This window comes from Marmota marmota, unplaced genomic scaffold, assembly GCF_001458135.2.
Source record: "Marmota marmota marmota unplaced genomic scaffold, marMar, whole genome shotgun sequence".
NCBI classification, from domain to species: Eukaryota; Metazoa; Chordata; class Mammalia; order Rodentia; family Sciuridae; genus Marmota; species Marmota marmota.
The window spans coordinates 356,333-377,681 of NW_026000102.1; the positions used below are offsets into that span (position 1 = coordinate 356,333).

General features: G+C 42.7%; 1 protein-coding gene across 8 annotated transcripts in view; it reads right to left on the bottom strand.

Annotated features, from left to right (window-relative positions):
• Positions 1-21,349, bottom strand: part of Vps13d (vacuolar protein sorting 13 homolog D) — a 241,475-nt gene that overhangs the window by 148,751 nt on the left and 71,375 nt on the right. For 7 of the 8 annotated variants that reach the window (XM_048783582.1, XM_048783583.1, XM_015501361.2 and 4 more), the window contains 10 exons: positions 19,643-19,814; positions 19,346-19,458; positions 17,276-17,488; positions 13,621-13,883; positions 11,985-12,118; positions 9,798-9,953; positions 8,183-8,393; positions 7,163-7,237; positions 4,375-4,581; positions 2,523-2,612 (listed from right to left, as the gene is read on the bottom strand). In XM_048783582.1, the coding sequence (XP_048639539.1) occupies positions 2,523-2,612; positions 4,375-4,581; positions 7,163-7,237; positions 8,183-8,393; positions 9,798-9,953; positions 11,985-12,118; positions 13,621-13,883; positions 17,276-17,488; positions 19,346-19,458; positions 19,643-19,814 (1,634 nt within the window). The remainder of the gene's footprint in view (positions 1-2,522; positions 2,613-4,374; positions 4,582-7,162; positions 7,238-8,182; positions 8,394-9,797; positions 9,954-11,984; positions 12,119-13,620; positions 13,884-17,275; positions 17,489-19,345; positions 19,459-19,642; positions 19,815-21,349) is intronic. The other variant, XM_048783584.1, reaches the window with a different exon arrangement.

A 21,349-nucleotide genomic window follows, 5' to 3' on the forward strand; every position in this document is an offset into this window, starting at 1 on the left:
CATTTAACTCTAACTTCATTGCTGCAAGGAAGAACACTACTACAAGTGGTGTCATCTGTGTTTCCTAGTTCTCATGCCTGGAGAGCAACATGGAGCTGCATTGCTAAGCATGTTCACACTCAGCGTCACCAGGTCATGCTGATCTGTTTTCCAAAGTGGTGGTGTCAATTTATGAACTTAACACCAGCACCAGAGCACGAATCTGCACAGATATGTAGGAGCATCACAGTTTTTGCCAGTCTGTCAGGTGTGAAAAGTAGGGTCTCTTTATGATTTAGAAAGTACTTTTCCAAGCCAGTTAACTTTTAAGATTTTTAAATATACTTATTCAATCAGACACAGTGTGAATCCAATCCAATACAATACAATACAATACACAGGATGGATACATTAGTACTTATTCCATTTGGCACTTACTGATGTGAACATGTTCATAACATCTTTAAAAGTAAGCAATATTTGGACTAGGAAAATAAATGATTCTCAGAAAAATAACTACCATATGCCCCGCAAGAGCTTCTCTCAATTAAGAAGACTGAGCCCTTACTCTAAAGTCAAACATTCTGAACAACGAGGAAACAAGAGTGTCACTCTTAAGTGAATCCAGAGCAGAGGAAAATGTGGTCTGCTCTCTAGAACAATCAGCAGCAGCTGTTAAGTGGGGGCTTAAGATATAAGGACAGCAGTGACCACCTGCGGCCTTAGCAGGCCCTGCACAGCAGTCCTCACTGGCTCTGTCCACACTGGGAGCTGATGGGAGCTTCTTCAAACTCTCTTAAGGTAAAAAAGTTCATTGTAAAACCACTTGGCCCTAATACAGGGTGGCTTCTAAATCTCAACCTGCTTAAGCCTTGCTATGGTTTAGGTGTGGTCTGTCCCCAGAGATGCATGTGTGGGAGGCTGCATCCCTAGTGCAGAGTATGGGAGGTAGTGGGACCTTTTAAGAATGGGAATTCACTGGGGGCGTGCCCTCATGTGGCTTAAGTGATGGCGCGCTCGCCAAGTTCGACTCTCAGCACCACATAGAGATAAAATAAAGATATTGGGTCCACCTAAAGCTAAAAAATAAATATTAAAAAAAAAAAAAAAAAAAAAAAGACTAACACAGTCTTCATGGAAGTCCTGAGCTGGTTCCTGCTATGAAAGCTGGAGCCTGAGCCTACATTGCTCTTGACCTCCTGGCAGGTGGTCTCTCATGCCCTGGCATTCTGCCACATGGCCCTCCACCACTGGGACCCCACTAGAGGCCAAACCAATGGGACCATCTGATTTTGGTTTGTTCAGCCTCCAAATCTATAAGCTAAATAAACCTCTTTTCTTTTTTTTCTTAGTCTCATGTTTGAGAGCTTAATTGAACACATATTAAGCACCTATTACATATGAGATACAGGGATACATAGAGATAGAGATGGACAAGCAATTCTGCCATCAGGTAGCAAGTGTCCTGGTGCAGAGAACAATCCATCGTGGTGAGCAGAGAGGAGAAGCACTTTCCCTGTCATTCATCTGCAGACCTGATTTCTCTATGGCTAGCGGTTCCTCAAATAGGATGGAGGAAAGGGGAGCTTCACAGCAGCCACTAGAACAGATCAGATAAGTCACTGTCCCAAAGGGCTTGTCCTGGGCTTGGTTGTATTTAAAAAAAAAAAAAAAAAAAACACCAGCACCTGAGAAGACCCTGAGGTTTTATAGAATAACCAAGATCAACATAAGCAATATCACCACGAGATGCCGAGGACACCTCAGCCACAGCCTACAGCAGGTATTTGCTATAGTAATGAAATCAAGACTAGCACGGGTCCTTTCCTTGGCCTTTCCAATGGGAAGGAAGCAATTGTGCAGTAAAATCTAGGCATGTACTGGAAAATCAGCTCACCCTGACCTGCCCTGTTTTATCTAGGGGGTGGGTGGGCAAAATGCACATTATCACTGACTCAGTACACTTCTCACCAAACAAACAGGTCCAGTAAGCAATTAGGAGACCTGAGGGTTAAAATGCTACAGACACAAATCTCCCTTGAAATTGAACTATTATCAGGGCCGAACAAATGATCCTTCACTACTACAAATTCCAAAATCAGAAAGATCTTATAATTATGCCAGACACGGTGACATGTGCTTATAATCCCAGTGACAGAGGCTGCGACAAGAGAACAGCCTCAATGATTTAGTGAAACTCTTTTGGTCTCAAAATTTTAAAAAAATAAATGAAAAGAACTAGGGACGTAGCTCAATGGTAAAGAGTGCATTGAGTCCTCAGTAAACCCTCTCCTACCAAGAAAAAAAGAAAGGCCTAACTAGGAAAACTTCTTTTTAAATAATCAGTAGCAACATGTCAGATATGTTTTGAGTGAAACAGGAAATCTCCATCTTCTGGCTAATTCAGTCACTCACTTTTAATCTTTCCCTGTCCTGCCCCCACACCCACCCTTTCCCACATGTAAAATTTATGTAGCAATGAGTTCAGGCAAACATTTAAATTTACTTTTTAAATCCCATAATAATATACACCTTATACTGACCTGACAGAGCACGGTTATAATAATCTCCAGAAAGGGTGAAGTGGGCGTAGCCTTCAGGGCTGGTTCTCACATGCTGGAGAAAATTCAGACCTACAAGGAAAGCAGATCTCACTGGCTAGCAGGGCAGGGCAGGGCAGGGCAGGGCAGGGCAGAGCAGGGCAAGCAAGGTGGCCCTGGCTTACAGACCCCACTAGAGAGATGCTGACTGCAGCTGACTCTCATGGCCACCGCAGAGCACGCAGAGTGTTCTGTTCATCATGTATCTGTTGTCATCCATGTTGATTTTTAAAAACATTGAATTAAAATACTATTTATCTTGATTGCTGCATTCTGGGCACACCTCTAAATGTTATGCTGGAGGTAAGGGCCTCATCTGCCTCCCTCCATCCCCACCCTGGCACATAGGTGTATCCTGTTGCAACATAAGATACTTCTACCTGAATATACTAAAAGAGGGCAATAATAAGAACAAGTATGTCCCAATGAATGTTGTTCAAGATTTTAAGATTACAGCTGGGCACGGTGGCACATGTCTATAATCCCAGTAACTCAGGAGGCTGAGGGAAGAGGATTGCAAATTTGAGACCAGGCTCAGCAATTTAGTAAGGCCCTACGCAACTTTCAAGACCCAGTCTGAAAATAAAAAATAAAAAGGTTTGGGGATGTAGCTCAGTGGTAAAGTGCTCCTGAGTTTAATTCCTAGCAAAAAATAAATAAATAAATAAATAAGATCATCATAGAAAAATAGGAAATCATCTAATTATTCCCTACACAAAAGATGTTCATAGCAATGGTCAAAACTCTAATTGTTACTTTTTTTAAAAAAAATGTTTTTCTAGTTGTTAATAGACCTTTATTTTATTTTATTTCTTTATATGTGGTGCTGAGAATCAAACCCAGTGCCTCACACATGCTAGGCAAGTGTGCTACTGCTGAGCCCTAGCCCCAGCCCCTAGTTGTTACTTTTAATAAGTGTCCCTGGGAATGCCTGGAAGCACAGGGCAAAGAATAATTTCTATGAGATGCAAAAGGCCAGAATAAAGCCCTAGAAAAGAAGCTGGCAAGACACAAACACAGAGAAATTAAGTGAACCAGCGTGAATTCCCATCTACCCTCCTCAAAAGCTTCCTCCCATCTGCCTGCAAAGAAGCACTGCAGGACACAGTATTCCTGCCCTGGACCCCTTGCTACCATAGGACACAGGCACACATCCACCACGTAGGAGGCCTCCGGCAGGAGACATCAAACTGAGCTTTCTAATGAGATTCTGATTTCATGTTTTTTTATTCTCAAGAGAGAAACAAGGTAGAAGCATTATTTTCTCAGCTTATCTTTAACTGCCTTGGTAACAATATTCACTGCAATATTAGGAAACATAAAGATAAACAAGCTGCAAGCAATGACGCACGCCTGTAATCCTAGCAACCTGGGAGGCTAAGACAGGAGGATTGAAAGTTGGAGGTCAACCTCAGCAACTTAGCTAGACTCTATCTCAAAATGAAAAATAAAAAGGGCTAGAATACGGCTCAGTGACAGAGAGACCCAGGTTCAAACCTTAGTACGGGATAGGGGGGACAAACCCTCATAAGCAAAATGGAGAAACCAGGAATTATTTAGCTAGAGTTGTTAATGTAATGGAAGTTTTATCAATGACAATTTCTATTATTCCTAAGTTATAGGCTGAAGGCCACATATGGCAAATAAATACAAATTTCTATAAAATACACATAATGAAAACCATGTGTAAAGACATTATTTAAATCTCACCCATACCCAAGTATAGGACAGCCAGAATAATTCAGCCACCTCTGAAAACACCAGAGAGGAACCCGAATGTGAGGATGGCACTCACGGGAGAAGGTGATCTCGGCAAGGGGGACATCGCAGTCCATGCAGTCATCGATGAAGCAGATGCACACACTCTCAGCCTTGATCTCCACTCCAGAGATCCTCGGGGCAGGCACAGCCCCAGGACCCTCACGGCTACTGGGGGCCAGGGAAAGTGACCTCAGAGGCTCTGCGTTCTTGAACAACCAACTTGCTGCCTTTTTCAGTTGGCCTTTAGAGAAATTAAAAGGTGATCAGTCCCACCAGTTCCCATAGTGACCCTGGCAACTCAGAGGAAACAGAGGAACATGTTTTTTAGGGACTTATAGGTGGCGCGAGAGCGCCTTGGCCCCACAGGCATTCTTAGACTCAGAGTTTTGGGGCGGGGGGCGTGCTAGCAGAGTAAGAGGAATTCTGCCTTCAAGGAACAGAGCACCTTCCACTTGTGACCACCATACCTCCAATGACTGCCCTCTTCTCTCGTGACATCTGTTGGGAGGATAGGAGAGAGAGATGGAATCCCACACTCAGGCCCATAGGCCTCAGCACAGAGGCCTCAGTGGTCGAGGGCCCAGCTCCAGATGCTGTTCTGCACTAGCTTGCCACGGGACCTCGAGCAGGTTACTTGATCTTTCTGTGCCCTATAACCTATTAGAAGCCTGACTCAAAGAGGAAATAAATGGGCACAGGTCAACCTCCCAGAGCAGAGCCTGGCACATAATATAGGCTCTTTAAACAGTTTTTATTATCACCTTTATTACTGAAAAGAACTAGTGAATAAATAGCTTTAGTTAGTAAAGAAAGAAAAACAAGGAAGTCCAAAAGGCTCTTAGAACTTTAAAAAAAAAATGTCTCTCTGTCTTCTGATGGTCATGTGAGCTGCTTCCTCCTGTCACACTCTACTGCCATGATGTCCTGCCTCACCTCCAGTCCCCAGGAATAGAGCCTGATGTCTCTTGAGACCTTGAAACCATGAGCCCCCAAGTAAACTTTTCCTCCTCCACAGTTATTCTGGTTGGTCTTTTAGTCACAGCAGGGAGAAAGCTAACTGAAACAGCAACATACTAGTCTCTACTTATTCATGGATTTCCCAAGATCCCTAGTGGATGCCTGAAACCACAGACAGAACCAAACCCTATAATTTAATGCCTTTTCCATCTTAACTAAGCACTTACTGAGGGCATAACTTTTGCAACTTGAGATTTAACAGTAAAACTAGCAGATTTCTTTTTCCTTCTTCACAATTCCATGGAAAGATTCATCCCTAATGTATATCTTAGCAACCTTAGCATATGATTTTTTTTTCCCTTTCTCTACTAAGTCAAGGACTTTCACCTTTTCACTTAAAGGAAATACAGCACTTTACAGCTTCTCTTTGGCATATCTGAATTGCCATCATTACCCCTGTGCTTTGGGCTATTAAGTTAAATAAGGGTTATTTAATACAAACACAGTGATATCATGACAGATCTGATAACTGAGCCAGCTACTAAGTGATTACTGAGCAGGTAGCATATACAGCATGAATACACTAATTAAAGGGATGATTCATGTCCTGGGTAGGAGACAACAAGGTTTTACCACACTACTCAGAACAATGTGCAATTAAAAACTTATGAATTGTTTATTTCTACAAATTTCCATTTAATATTATCAGACTAAGATTGAGCACAGGTAACCAAAAACACAGATCATGAAACAACAGGTAAAGGAGGACTACTATATGATCTTATCAAGATATGAGAGAGAGAGAGAGAGAGAAGAGAAGAGAAGAAAAGAGAGAAGAGAAGAAAAGAGAGAAGAGAGAGAGAAAGAATATGCATGGATATACATAGTACCTAAAGAAATAGAGAGAAAGTATGCACACAAATATAAGGACTTCTCTCTCTTAAAGGGGAACCCAGAAGAAAGTATAAGGTAACACAGTGGAAACAACATGGGTTTCAGAGTCAGGAAGACCTTACTTTAAATCTATTTTAGTCCTGTACAATAGGTGACCTCAGACAAATTTACTTAACTTGTCTGAGCTGGTTTCCTCATTTGAAGAAGGGATTAAAAAGGATACTTCTAAAGACCTACAGTGAACTCCACAAGAAAACACAGAGAAAGGCAAATAGAAGCTCAGAGGAAGTGAGGGGAAAAGGAAAAAAAAAAAACAAGGGAGAGAAATGAATTACAGTAGATGGGGTAGAGAGAGAAGATGGGAGGGGAGGGGAGGGGAGGGGAGGGGAGGGGGAGTAGTAGAGGATAGGAAAGGCAGCAGAATACAACAGTCACTAGTATGGCACTATGTAAAAACGTGGATGTGTAACCAATGTGATTCTGCAATCTGTATACGGGGTAAAATAAATAAATAAATAAATAAATGAATCACGTGAATTAAAAAAAAAAAACCAACATTCATGAGTGGCAGAATCCCCACCATGACCACCATGTAACAGTGTCTCACATTTACAGAGCACTTCCCACATGCCAGGCTCTTCCCCCAGTGAGGGCCTCTTATCCTCATTTCACAGATAAGGAAGCTGTGGGACTAAGCTAAGCAACTTGCCCAGAATCACTAATAAGTAACTGATAAGGGTCAGGGGCAGAATCTGACCAACGCAGTCAGCTCCACAGCCCACACTTTTATCCACAGAAAATCCTGCAGCTCACACTGAGCTCTGACCAGGATCAGATTGCATTCAGCCCCCAGGAGACACACCAAGGATCATCTAAATACACTGGCCGCTTCACCTTGTGGGAGCAGAGGAAATGGAAAGAAAGGACATTGTCAAGATAAACAATGGATAAGGGCACCCCATTCAAATTACCTTGACACACCAGAAGAGCTTTTCGACAATCATCCATGCTGAAGCCCAGCTCCTGCAGTCTAGCCAGTTGCAGCTCTAGGAAATAATATGTAAATTAATCTACAGTGGGGCTGGGGATGTGGCTCAAGCGGTAACGTGCTCTCCTGGCATGTGTATGGCCCGGGTTCGATCCTCAGCACCACATACAAACAAAGATGTTGTGTCCACCGAAAACTAAAAAATAAATATTAAAAAAAAAATTCTCTCACAATTAAAAAAAAAAAATTAATCTACAGTGCAATTTAAGAAAAACATAAGCTGTGTGGCCATGGCAAAGACCTGTCACCACAGCAACTCGGGAGGCTGAGGCAGGAGGATCACAAGTTCAAAGCCAGCCTCAGTGACTTAGCAAGACCCTGTCTCAAAATAAAAAAGGGGGCTGGGGCTGGGGCTCAGTGGTAGAGCGCTCACCTGGAATGCGTGAGGTACTGGGTTTGATCCTCAGCACCACATAAAAATAAAATAAAGGTATTATGTCCATCTAGAACTAAAAATTACACACACACACACACACACATATATATATATGTGTATATATATATATACAAAAAAAAAAAAACAAAGAAAGAAAATGAAAGAAATTCAGAAATGGTGACTAAAACATTTCATTTCTCTAGGCAAAAAATGAGCTAATACAGACCTCTATCAAACATACCTTGAAATGTTGTCTTTTTCTTATGCTTATTATGTTTTTAGAAGCTTAAAACTAAAATTTAGTATTATGTCTATAACTTCAGAGGAAAACTCTCAAAGTTTAAACTTGAGCACTGGCCATAAATTTCAGAAGGGATCGTGACACAAAAAGGTCTGGGAGTTTTTTTTAATTTAAAAGAAAATTAGAGTCATTCTTATGAGTTAAAGTTATACTTAATGACGGATAATTCGACTCTGAACAATTGAACTGTGCAAAAGAAAAATTTTCCAGTTAAAAAGAAGGAGAGTTATTAGGAACACTGAGTGGGTTTACAGTTCAACACCTACCCAAGACAGGATCTAAGGTACGTCTCATCCCTTCTCTGGTTTCCTCTCCAACACGCCATGCACCTGGAAGGTGACTGCCAATGGATTCTGCCTCCACCGCCACTGAGTCTGGCACCGCAGCACTGGCTTGTTCTGGGATGGATTTTGCAATGGCAAGAAACAGCTGGACATCATTATAGGAGAGCCTGATGTCCAGGGCTTGTAACTGAATCTAACAAAATTTAAAAGGCAGCAATTTGTTAAAGTTACATTTGGTTTTTGCATCCATAATCTTAAAGATGTAATTTCCATTTCAAGTTCTAAAAGTACAATAAAACTAGAATAAATTTCTCATTTAAAAGATTGCAATGATCTTGAAAATAAGTACTAAAAACCCTGAGGCAGGATACCTCAGTTATAAGGTCAAATGGTCACAAAACTGTATCAAATCAAACATATTAACCTATGATAATCCTTCAGCAGGATGATTTTCCTCTACAAATAATCAGAGCATAGCTTTGGGGATCAGAGAACGGCTGTGGAGGAGATAGGACCACCTATCAGCTGATGGACCCATTCAATTTTTTTAATGGTTTTTTAGTTGTAGATGGACACAATATTTTTATTTTATTTATTTTATTTTTACATGGTGCTGAGGATTGAACCCAGTGCCTCACACGTGCAAGGAAATTCCTCTACCACTGAGCCACAACTCCAGCCCCCATGTAAGTTTTTAAATCTCTCAAACAAACTAACTGACCAAAACAATTTCTCTCTCTTGGAGCTGAGGATATAGTTCAGTAGTAGGGCACTTGCCCAGCACGTGTGGGGCTCTGGGTTCATTTCCAAGCAGAGGGGGGGAAAAAAAAGTATAAAATAACTTATCTCTTCTTCATTCAAACATAACCTCACATGAGTCAAGTTTAACAACAGTATTTCTTCACCAGAGATCAGCAATGTGGCTGCCACTGATGAAGGCAGCAGACCACTGTGAGACAGGCAACTCTGGAGGCCATGTGAGTGTCCAGGTGTGAACCTTTTCTGACACATTTTTTTGTCTCCCCCACCCACCCCGCAATCCCATGAGATTCCACTAAAACTGAAAATCAATGTGGTTTTCTCTTGTAATCTCCTATGATTCAAACAAATGATTAATTACTCCCTCCACCAAAGACATACGACACCATCTTCTCCAGCGTCCCTTGCCTGGCTTCACCTCCAGGCCTCCTCACCTCCCTGTACCACTCTGTCCCCGGCAGCCCTTCCTCTGCTCCCAGCCAGGCCTGCCTTCCTGATGTGGATGCTCTGCCCCTCCTCTCCACAGTTCACACCCTGCCCTTCCTCCTGCCCCCACCAACCCTGACTGAACTCCACCTACAACCGGGTGCCTGCTGCTCCTGCCCACGTTGTGCTCTCCTTCCTGTGAACTTCCACAGAACCTCAAGATGATACCAGACAATTAAAAGGTCTTTTACCCTTCCTAAGACTGCAAGATCATCAGGGTCAGAGACACATCACATTTACTTTGTATGTACTGAAGTAACTACAATGCTGCTGGGCTCACAGCAGGCAGGAGAGCCAGCAGAGGACCAAGTCAGGGGCACATCAGTGCGTTACGGAGGCTCTTGATAGTTACCTCTAGGACAGGTGGAAAGTCTTCACTATTGAATGCATCCATCAGTCCAGAACTATTCTGGTAAGAAGAATTCCCCACCAGCTCCACTTGAATTTGTACTGGGTCAACAATAGAAAGAGCTGTCTCCTGCTCGTTCCCCAGCCGGCACGAAAACACCTAGAGAACAAGAGGCAAGGATTACCGTCCACCTTAGGAAGGCTCTACCCTTCCGCCCCAGGAGGCCAGCTGAGGGGCAATCGGTCCTGGGTTATCGCAAGACCCATGACTACTGCTGGAATAAACTCCACCAAGAGCAAGACCGACACTCTTGCCCACGGCCAAGAGCACACCCAGCAGCCCACCCATAGGAAAAGGCAGCTTAGCAGTTCACCCACAGGCTTAATGATCTCATGTTCTGTAACCCAATAACATTGCTTCTCTCCAGGAACTAGTCCAATAAAACAATGTAAAATATAGAAAATGTCACTCAATCTTTTTTAATAGTTAAGAACTGTTAAGAACAACCAAGGTTATATCACATCTGCTCAAGAGAACACTCTGCAGCCATTTAAAAATGACAGCTAAAAAGATCATACAGAATGTAGGAAGCGAGTTGCAATTAATTATAGGTTATGGAAAACAAAGCCCAATCAAAATAGAACCACAGCAGCAGGACTTTCTTTTAAAGAAACACACCAAATTATCAGTAGAAAATACAGATACATAGATAGGTGATTCTCTCTCCCCTTGGATTTTCTTAATTAAAAATACATTAATTATTGATGCTGGATGACAGGTACACAGGGCTTCATTGCATTATTCTGTTTATTTTGCATATGTTTTAAGTGTTCTAGAATAAAATGACAAAAAATAAATATGTGGAGAGACAGAAGGAAGTGAAGGTGTGTTCCCATTTTAGGACCAAGTTCCTTCAAGTATTCAAGAAGAGCCCAAGAAAAAGAAGAAAATGTTTCTCTTGTCTCCTCTGTATCCTACCTGGTCATGGGGTATTTCCTAGCACTACCAAAACACATGTGACACCAAGGTCCCATGCCATAGTTGAAAATAACTCAGTACACTCTATAAATTCTCCCCCAATTATAATCAAAAAGCGCTTGGAATTCAGATGGAGTCGCGCTGCCTAAAGAACAAGACTAAGAGGAGTTTCCAGGAACCTCAAATATTTTGCCAAGCGTTTTTCTAAGACTTTGTTTTTTGGAGCAGAAAAGTTTCGTCTTCTTTTTTTTTTTCTGAAGAAGCTTCAGCTTCACAGAACCCAAATGTACCTGACAGTTCATTAATCAATCATCAGGGTTTTCCAACCAAAGCTGGCACCGCAGGGGCCTGCAAACCAGGGGAATCCAATTCCGTGCTTGACTCACCCCAGCACACAGCCCCTTGGCTCAAGCTTTATGTTACATAAACGACTGGTCAAGAAGGGAAACCTTCATGTTTTATTCAGCTATATTTGATCCCCAAAAAAAGTATGCTGCTCATACTGCTGATGATAAAAATGAGTTTTACTCATTCATCCCCTGAGCAATAGCACTGGGAAAAGTAAGGCACAAAAAGTTCAATGCTAGGCGGAACAGAATCCTGACTAAATATTCTAACATTACAAAGAGGAACGTCAGCTGAGACAGTGAATTAAGAACAGGCAAACACATCTGCCCTGCTGCCTCCACAACCCATGGCTCAAAATGAACCACAAGAGCTTTTGCATAATAAAATTCTTAGGCTACAAAGGCCACTCTGGAGCAAATCATCTCCTTCACAAGATGGAACTGGAGCCAACGGCACCACTGTTAGAGACAAGGTCCTCTTTTATATCTAAGATATTTCTGAAGGGATGGCACATAAAATCCCTGACCCCTTTCCTCAGCAGGTCTCCACTGCCTCAAAGCCCTGGCCACAGGACAGTGCTCAATGTGGGGCAAAGGGGACACAAGCGAAATGAGGACTGCTGCCTCACCTGCAGGACAAGAGGACTCATCAAGGTGCCTCACTGGGGATAGGGACCAGAAGAGCGCAGGAGGGTGTGAGAGGAAAAGGCCCTCTGCATGTAGTCGGAAAGAAAGAGAAATGGAGAGGGCAAGGTCCTCCAATTCCACAGGTCATTTCTTCTCATGAAAGTTCAGGAGGCAAAGCCTTTTCTGGGTGCTTCTCTCTGCCCAGTGTGCAGGGCTGTAACCAACACAGACTTCTTACCTCGATGCCAAACAAACTTCCTGAAAAGGGGCGATCAACAAAGCGGGGCTTATAGGTGAGCACCGTAGTGCCTTTCAGAATAATGGCACTGGTGTCGAAGCAGGACACATCTTCAACGACCACAAACTCCGTGCCTGGGGAAGAAAGCATCGTGAGTCAGGGCACAGCCAGGAAGCTGGAGAACACTGACCAGCGACCTTCTGCTTCACTGTCATCCTGAACAAACTCTCTGGCCTGGCCACGCAGAGCTGAGCCAGCAGAGCACCGACCAGACAAAAAAGGCTGCGGTGTGGTTTCTCCCTTGAGCATCTGTCTTTAGACTACGGAAACTGCGTCCCAGGGTCCTTGGGAGGCCTGACACCTACTCAGAGAAGCATCCTGTGTCTAATGATGGCCTCATTTAAAGCCCCAGGAAGTCGATTCAGACAGTGATGCTGCTCAGGCAGCACAAAGCACCACGACTGCATCCATGAAGCTGTTCGCACCATCTATAAAGACCGCAGATCACCAAGGTCAAGACTTTTAAAATCAGCAGGTATGGAGTTCACTACTCATTTGTATAGAGTAAACTTACTCCGCTCCACACTGACTCCACCAAGAACCACGTATGGGGGGAGGTGCTGGGAATGAGATTGATCAAACTAGGCTATATGCACGCACAAATGCGGCATTAGAAATTCCGCTATTGGGGCTGGGGCTGGGGCTGTAGCTCAGTGGTAAAGCGTTTGCCTTGCATGTGTGAGGCACTGGGTTCAATACTCAGCACCACATAAAAATTAATAAAGATACTGTGTGTTCATCTATAACTAAATATTAAAAAAAAAGAAATCCAGCTATTATGTATAATTTTAATGCACCAATAAAATATTTTTAAACCATGTGTAGAACAAGCTTTTAATATACATTGTATAAGCCAATTTCATCAAAACCACTGAGAAGTCAGGTATACACAACACATACAAATGTACTTGAAGAACCCACTAGTCAATAAAAGCCTCAGTAAACCCATCTGTAAAGGAAAATATTCTTTCATTCATATATATGTATATAAATATATATATGAATGAAAGAATATATATATATTCACACACACACATATATATATACCTTTATTTTATTCATTTATTTATATGCAGTGCTGAGAATCAAACCCAGTATCTCACACATGCTAGGCAAGTGCTCTGCTCTACCATTGAGCCATAACCCCCGCCCAGGAAAATATTCTTTTTGTAAAGAAAATAACAACCCTCTCACTTATTTACCTTTAAAAACTGAGATTTCCACATACCAAATTTGCCTAGACTCAGTAAGGCACAACTGTTGGGACCCCACAGATGCAACAAAAAATTAAAGCCAGATTTCAAATTAGCAAAATAGACCTCTGCCCAGGCAGGTGCTCAGCCGGGGTACATGCACTAGGGGGCAGAGGAGTGAGACAAGAGACCCCACAGCTTCAGTGGGACCAGGCAGCTCACACCTGAAAACGGGTCAAGAACCTAACACTTGTTCTGTAAGAGATTCAGATATGAACGTGCTCAAGTCTAAAAACGAGAGCCAACAGAGAAATCATCCTGTAGAACGGGTGCCGAGCGAACATCCAATTAAGAACAGATGAATCACACCTCTAGGTAGTTACCTGTTACATTGATCTTGACCTCCAGGTGCCTTTCATTGGACACAGGAAGAGAAGACCGCTTGGTCACTACTCCACTCTTCACAGTCTTAGGGACCACTGCAGATTCACTGCTGGAGTTTCGGTGGTGAGAAGGAGTAATATTTTGTTTTTTAATATCACTGGGAGTGTGGAGAAAATCATGGACCAATAACAGCCAGTCAAATATGAGAAACACACGGAGATTGTTGAGAACTACTGTAAAACAGGAGGAATCTTTTGTAGACCTACAAGAAAGAAGACAGCAAACAAAAAACAGAAAAAGGAGCAGGTATTTCAATAACCTTCTAGTTCGTGTACTACCACCAAAGCAGGTGGTATTCCAGGCCTTCCTTAAGCACACACACAGCACATGCTTTAAAAAAAAAAAAAAAATCTTTTTAAAATAAGAATATGCTATGAAAAAAAGAAGTATAGCATAGCCCAGTGAGTTCAACTAATGTCTTTCCCCAGGAGACATTTGGTGCTGTCTGGAGGCATTTTTGCCTGTCCCACTGAGGGGCTGCTATTTAGGCTTCTGCTAGAGGCCAGGACTTGGCTCACCACCCTAATGCGCAGGACAGTCACATGGCTGGGAATTACCTGACTCAAAACATCAAGGCAGTGTGAACATCCCCCATCCAAATATTCAAAGTACTCCAAAATCTGAGAGCTTTTCAGATTTTATATCTTTGGATTAGGAATGTTTACCCAACAAAGTCTATACAGATATTCCAAAATTTGAAAAAAATCCAAAGTTTGAAACACTTCTGGCCCAAACATTCTAGACTGGAGATATTCAACCTGTAGGGCTGAGGCTGAGAAACTCTGGTATAATAGAAAGAGACTTAGACTTAAATCCTGTCGGGTACAATTGAGACATCCTGGATAAGTCACCCACCTTCCCTCGGCTGTTCCCTAATTTAAAAAACAAGGACTATGAACAGCATAGGAGACACAGCACAGCAGGTGTCTGAGAAACCCTGCTGCCTTCCACATAGGCAGTTTTAACATCAATTAGGCTTTCTCCTTTGATGCCTAGGAACACTTTGCCATAAACACCAAGGTGACATCTAGTACCAGGTGGTTTCTCTAGCTGACACTGACCTGAGAGTCCAAGTCTTTTAGCCTGAGAAAGAAAAAAAGTAGGGTGACATTTACCAGGGGTCTAGCCCCCAGGCTCCCAAGACAGGGTCGGGCATGTAAGTTATTTGTTCTTTTGTGCATGTTTTTGTTTGTTTGTTTGGTTGGGTTTTCCTGCACTCGAGCCACACCTCTAGCCCACAACACTTGTTTTATAGTGGCTATTACTACAAATTTTACATTTAGGCAAATGTCTAAGGGAGGTTCTTAGTCTGCCAAGACAGGAAACCCAGGCGAGGGGCACTGCTGTAGGGTTTCTAGGTGGAACCTGGCTCTACAGCCAGGGTCCGGGCTCTGGCTACTGCCAAGGCCTGCCTGCCGCCAGCTCGACTCAGGAAAGGCTGGTTGGGGATATTTCTAAGGCTGCTTTCTGGAGTCTCATTTCTCCTAAACCTGGCTCACTGCCTCCAGTGAAAGGGCATCATGATGCACGTCTCCTTCCTACAAACACGGCATTTGTCACAGAAACACTCTGCCCTTTTGTAATAGAGAAAAAATGTTGCCCTCAGTAAAATTTTTCCACCCCATTTTGAACACAGACTGTCAGAACTCTGCACTAACTGGAAAGTCACAGCGTGTCAGATCCCTTCTCTGGAAAATATTTCAAGCCTTTAAACACTGTGAAGTGATTTATATTTGACACACAAAATCCCAACAGAAGAGAAATTCTTCTTGAGACACGGAAAGCGTTCAAAGTTCCAATCAAGAGAATAGTTTATTCCTCTCCCTAACAATGGTATTTCTGTCAGCAAGAACCAAGGTAAGGCCTTATAATTTGACTATAAGAAATTATATATCTTTAGTACATGAATAGAATAATATTTCAAGGCTCCTTGTATATTAAATATATGTGGGTGGGACAACTAGCTGAAAGCTTAGGGAGTCAGGTCAATAATAATAATAAAGAAAACCAAAGAGAAGTTGTCTCTGTAGACAAACCAAATACATGCAAGTAACTGTTCCAGTGAGCACCTCCCAGCAAAGGAGCTAAGAACACCACCTTATCACACAGCTGCAATGAGCCCGCGACAGGGAGCCAAGGGGCTTGAAGAGTTAGAGACACCAGTGCCAGAGTTCTGACGACCTGGCTGCTTACTTGTGTGCCTCGAGAATCACTTAGCTCTCCTCCAAGTGTGTCTTCTCCACACCTGTGAAAGTGAGGAGAAGCCACCTGCTTTGCAGACTCCTAAGAATTCAACTGACAGTAAGGTGCCCGGCTCACAGTGGGCCCATCCCAAGCATAAGCACTCCTGCCCCTGAACTCACAGAAGAACGTTCCCACAAAAGTCTACGCTCTCCTCTGCTGGACTTCCCAGGGGTAGGTGGAGAGAATGGGACCTCTCCCTAAGAAAACCCTCCACTCTGAGGAATTCTAAACAGCACAGAGAAATGTCAGGCACATAAGAACACATGAATACAAGAATATCCTTTATAATTATTTTATGTGTTTGTCTAATTATGAAATTTCCCCAGTCTTTTTAATTAATTGTTCATATTCATAGCACATCTGATGGCATTAAATACTAAGAGAATGAATCTGACATTGATTCCAAGGTCTCCTTCTGGATTTTCACTGAAGGACTTCTTTAGATCAAACCTAGTTATTTGGGTTTTGGGTCCATACTCCTGTAGTCATAAATCTTACTAGAGTATATCATAAAACAGTACAAGGAGCATCAGTAACAACAATTACAGCAGCTACCATCTGTGCCAAGCAACATGCCACAGTTATGTTAAGTCTGACTTCTACCCAATGAAGTGGGCATACTTATTGCTTTATATTTCATAAGAGGAAGTTGAGTCACAAAGAGCACAAATCACTTATCCTAGTGCACAGTAGGAGAGGTAGGCCCCGGTTTTGGTTTTGAGCCGTGGTCTGACTGATTCCAAAACACGCTCTTTCCACACATGACACTGCCTCCCATGATACCACAGAGAAAAGCATACTGTGATCTGAACAAGTAAAAAAAACGTTTCTACTGGGGAATTGAGCCATCGAGACCTGGATTAACAAACTGGTATTAAAGTCAAAACCACCTTTCCTTTCATTACAGGCCAAAAGTTAAGGGGTTTTGTTTTTGGTGGTGGTGGTTGTTTTTTGTTTTGGGGGGTTTTGTTTGTTTGTTTGTTTGTTTTAAGCTTAAACTGGAGTCACTTTACAAATTAAAGCTTACCAAGAGGCTGACTTTCCAGACCTGCTCAATTCTGAAATACTTTGCTCTCCACTCACCCTAGGCAGGGCAGCACTCTGTCACCAGCCCACCAGCCCCGCCCCACTTCCTTTTTGGTAAAGCCACAGAGACACCTTTTGGCCAAGGAATTACACTGCAAGAGTGCAGGAGCAACCAGTCAACATCCAGCACACTTCACAGATGAACCACTGTTCATCTTTTTAGTGAGCCCTTAGATGTCCTAAAGTCAAAATGGACTTGACCCACAGGCCACAAAAAGAAAGATGTCCCTGAAGGAAGGCGGCATGAGGGTTTGGTTCTACTACCTGAAATGAAGTTCAATCTGAATAGATCCTTGGGGCGTGCTGCTGTTCTTGGAAGGCTGAAAAATGCAGTTGAACACATTGCTCACGCCAGGGCTGCACTTCTGCCCAGCATAGCGGGTGTCAAAAGCCATCATGGAATGGGAAACCAAGTTAATAGATTTGGTTTGGTTGGAAAAACTCTCATAGAGCAGTTTACATTTCTTGAAGTCAAATCTAAAAGGGAGAAAACAAACAAAATGCTAAAGACACTTCTACATTACAAAGTTAATTAAGTTTGAGATAACAAGAGAAAATCATCAATATATTTACATTGTGTGAAGGAAAATAACTTTCATTTTGAGATCTTGCATTGATTTTAACAGATTCTTCAAATTGCACTTAGTGGCACTTTGCCTTGGATGTTACTTTTGCAAATCCAAAGAGATGATCTTATTCATAGGAATTTTGTGAAGAGTAACAATACCACAAATTTATTATATGCTTGATTCATTATTATTCCCATTTCCCATAATATCTCTAAGAAGACTATATATTTATAACAATCCCCAACAGGTGTCAAGGGTGCCTTTAGACCTTCATCCATCGACTTCTCGCTTTCCTGTAGGTATCTCGCTCTAGAGTCTGCAAAAATCTCTGTATAAGATCACTGAGGTTACTGAGAACAACCACAACACATACTACTCTACACACAGAGCAATAACTCAATTAATCCAAGAATGGGAAACGTATTAGGAACTGAATTTTTTTTAATCACAAGAGAAAGCTACAATGGGAAATTCGTACTCAGTACTACTGTAGCAATATATACAGAACTGTTCCATACTAAGGAGAACTAAGGGCACAGCCAGGCATCAGGAAAACTGCTGGCTCTCAGAGAGTTGCCACATCAGAGTAGGACCCCAGGTTCACTACAGCATGCTCCCTCGGCTGAGTCAGCGAGGCACAGGCTGCCAACAGAAAGACAAGCTAGGAGACAGAGTGCCTCAGCAGGGACATTGCCAGCCCTGACACCCTCTTCTCAACTGCGGAACCACTTTCCCAGCCACACAACCTTATTCTAGTCTGAAATCCTATCTGGAAAAGAGGAGTAATGGTGCTTAGCCTTATGGGGCTGTGAAAGGGATCAAAACAAGAAGTTACCAAGTGTGAACGCAATCCTGAAGTTTCCCAAACTCCTACATCTACACAGACCGAGCACATGACAAAGTTGGTGAACTGCTAGATGAGCACATGGGACAGTTGTCCCTACAAGGGACAGTTGCTACTCAGCTTTCAGATGCTTCCAAGCAAGGACTTTGGCCTAATATTGCTAAGCTTCTGTTTTGTTCTGTTTTTCCTAGAAGAATCTGAAATCCAAGATTTTTGGATTTGAAATCCCCCAATTTCTGAAAAGTTAAGCAGTGGGGTAGTCACTAGTGCCATCCATCTGTGCAGACACATGCAGGATGGCCCTCCACACTCCTTCAGGTCCTGGCTCTGAGTATACCTGAGCATTCCACTACCATTTGAGACCGTCTGTCCCAGGTCTCTTAGTTCTCTCTCTGGTACATTAAAAACTCTGTAGGCTGAGAAAGAAGGTGCATACCTGTGGTCCCAGCTACCTGAGAGGCTGAGAGGCAGGAGGGTCACTTGAGCCCAGGAGTTCAAGGCCAGTCTGGGCAACATAGTGAGGCCCACCTCAAACAAACAAAAATCCCAACAGTCTGTCACCCTGAGTGACTAAATAACAGCAGGCTACCACTCACAATGGTCATCTACCTTGAGAAGAAACACACATTTTCACAGTTTCAGATCACTGGTATTTGGGGCTGCTACAACAGCGTAACCTAACCTATCCTGGCAGAAGTACTCTGTAAATAGGCTTCACCCAACTGTGGACCACCTTGCTGTACCCTCTCCTCTCCACTAGTACAAAATCAGTGCATTGCTTACATTACTGCTACCTTGGCCTAATATTGCTAAGCTTCTGTTTTGTTCTGTTTTTCCTAGAAGAATCTGAAATACAAGGTTTTGGGATTTGAAATCCCCCCAATTTCTGAAAGCTGGGGTGAAATCAAAGAAGTCACATACCTGGCGAGGGACCCAGCACTCTCTTTTCCTTTTGGGTCTTTAAGCTCCAGGCTTACATTTACCATGTCAATGAGGAAGCACATGCAAGTGTACACCTCTCCACTCAGAACAGTCTGTAAAAGAAAAGTGCAGATCAACTCAGAGCTAATGATGCCAACCTAAAAATGTGCTCCTGGGTCAAGAAATTAACTTCTTGTTATTCCATCTTCTTTCTCCAGGTGAGTTTGAGGAATATACACACAGGGTGACATCAGTCAAGACTACCAGAGTTCCATAAGAACATGAGGTCTCACTCACGTGAATTCTTGGGTCTTGTAAATCGTACGGCCGCATAAATTCCTCTATGGGTTCTCCAAGGTTGTTCTCTAATAAGCCTCGGATCAGCTTGTATTTATACAAATCTAGTGAGCAGTGGACTGAGGAGAGACTGCCATGGATAGATATGTCAGGCACAGTATGACTTATTTCTCTACAAAAAAGAAAAACCACCTTCAGAAAGAGTTCACTAACTCCACCCTGACCCACTCCCAGAAACAAGCGCCCCCCGCATTAACAGCCTGATAACTAACACCCGCGGCAAGAACCTCGTGTACCTCCAACAGAAGCAAGTCACATGCCAACTACAAAAAAGAAAACCCTTTTCTCCCCAAATATAATTTTGTAAAATTCTCAAATCTAAGCTGAGCTAAATGGGCTATGGGTGTAGCTCAGTGGTAGAGTTTTTGCAGAGACGCAAAAGGCTCTGATTCCATCCCCAAAACCACCACTGGAAGAAAAAAAAAAAAAAAACTGTGGGTGTCTGTGAGTGGTGGTGAGGTGAACTAACTAGCCTATTAATGTGGAAAACTTCATTAGAGTCAGAAATCACTTAAACATTATAGTTGTAAAAGCAATAAAAAAGAAAAACCTCAACTTTTACTTAACTCTTCAGATTTAGTGGTAACTAAAAGAATAAACCAGGCTGGGTACTGTGACACAAGCCTGTAATCCAGCATTACGGCGGGCTGAAGCAGGAGGATGGCGAGTTCAAAGCCAGCCTCAGCAATGGTGAGGCGCTTAGCAACTCAATGAGACCCTGTCTCTAAATAAAATACAAAACAGGGCTGGGGATATGGCTCAGTGGCTGAGTACCCTTGAGTTCAATCCCCAGTACCAAAAAAAAAATAATAATAATAATAAGTAAAATAGGGGGCTGGGGTTGCAGCTCATTGGTAGAGTGCTTGCTTTGCATGCATGAGGCATTGAGTTCTATCCTCAACATCACATAGATTGATAGATAGATAGATAGATAGATAGATAGATAGATAGATAAAATGAACCAGTGTTTCCTACAGAGCCCAGATGGGGCATGAATTAGGATAAAATGTGACAGGTGACTCGTCTCAGAAGGGATGGGCAGAGTGAAGCTGAAGATGTCCAGGACTAGGGAAACAACCAACTTCGTCCCAACACAAGCGAGCTTTCGTGGGTGGAGTAAGCAAGGATCCTACAGACCCTGTACTCTGAGCACGGGAAGGACAGGATTAGGATTTGAAGTGGAAGAGGAACATAAATAGATCATTTCAGGCTATAGACATGGCTCAGTGGTAGAGCACTTGTCTCACGTGTGATAAGGCTATGTGTTTGATTCCCAGCACTGGGAAAAGGGGGGGAAATTGCCTACAGAGAAAAATCTACAGATAATAGTTTAAGATGACCAATGATGTAATCAATTAAGCAAATGGAAAGGATTACCAGGTGCCACTTGGCCCCTGTCTCTGTGAACCACACCTGTGTTCAGCAGCACCTTCTACCTGGGCTAACAAGAATATAATTATCTGCACATATGATGAGAATGGGTAAAGTTTAGGTAAGAACAGCAAAACACTTTTTTTGGGGGGGAAAGCACTTCTCAAAAAGAAAACAAAGTATTCAATTTCTAAATAATGAAGCTGCTCTTAAGACTGCTAAACCAGTAAAACCAAATATAGCCCAGGCCAACCATAACTGAACACCAGCCAGGGA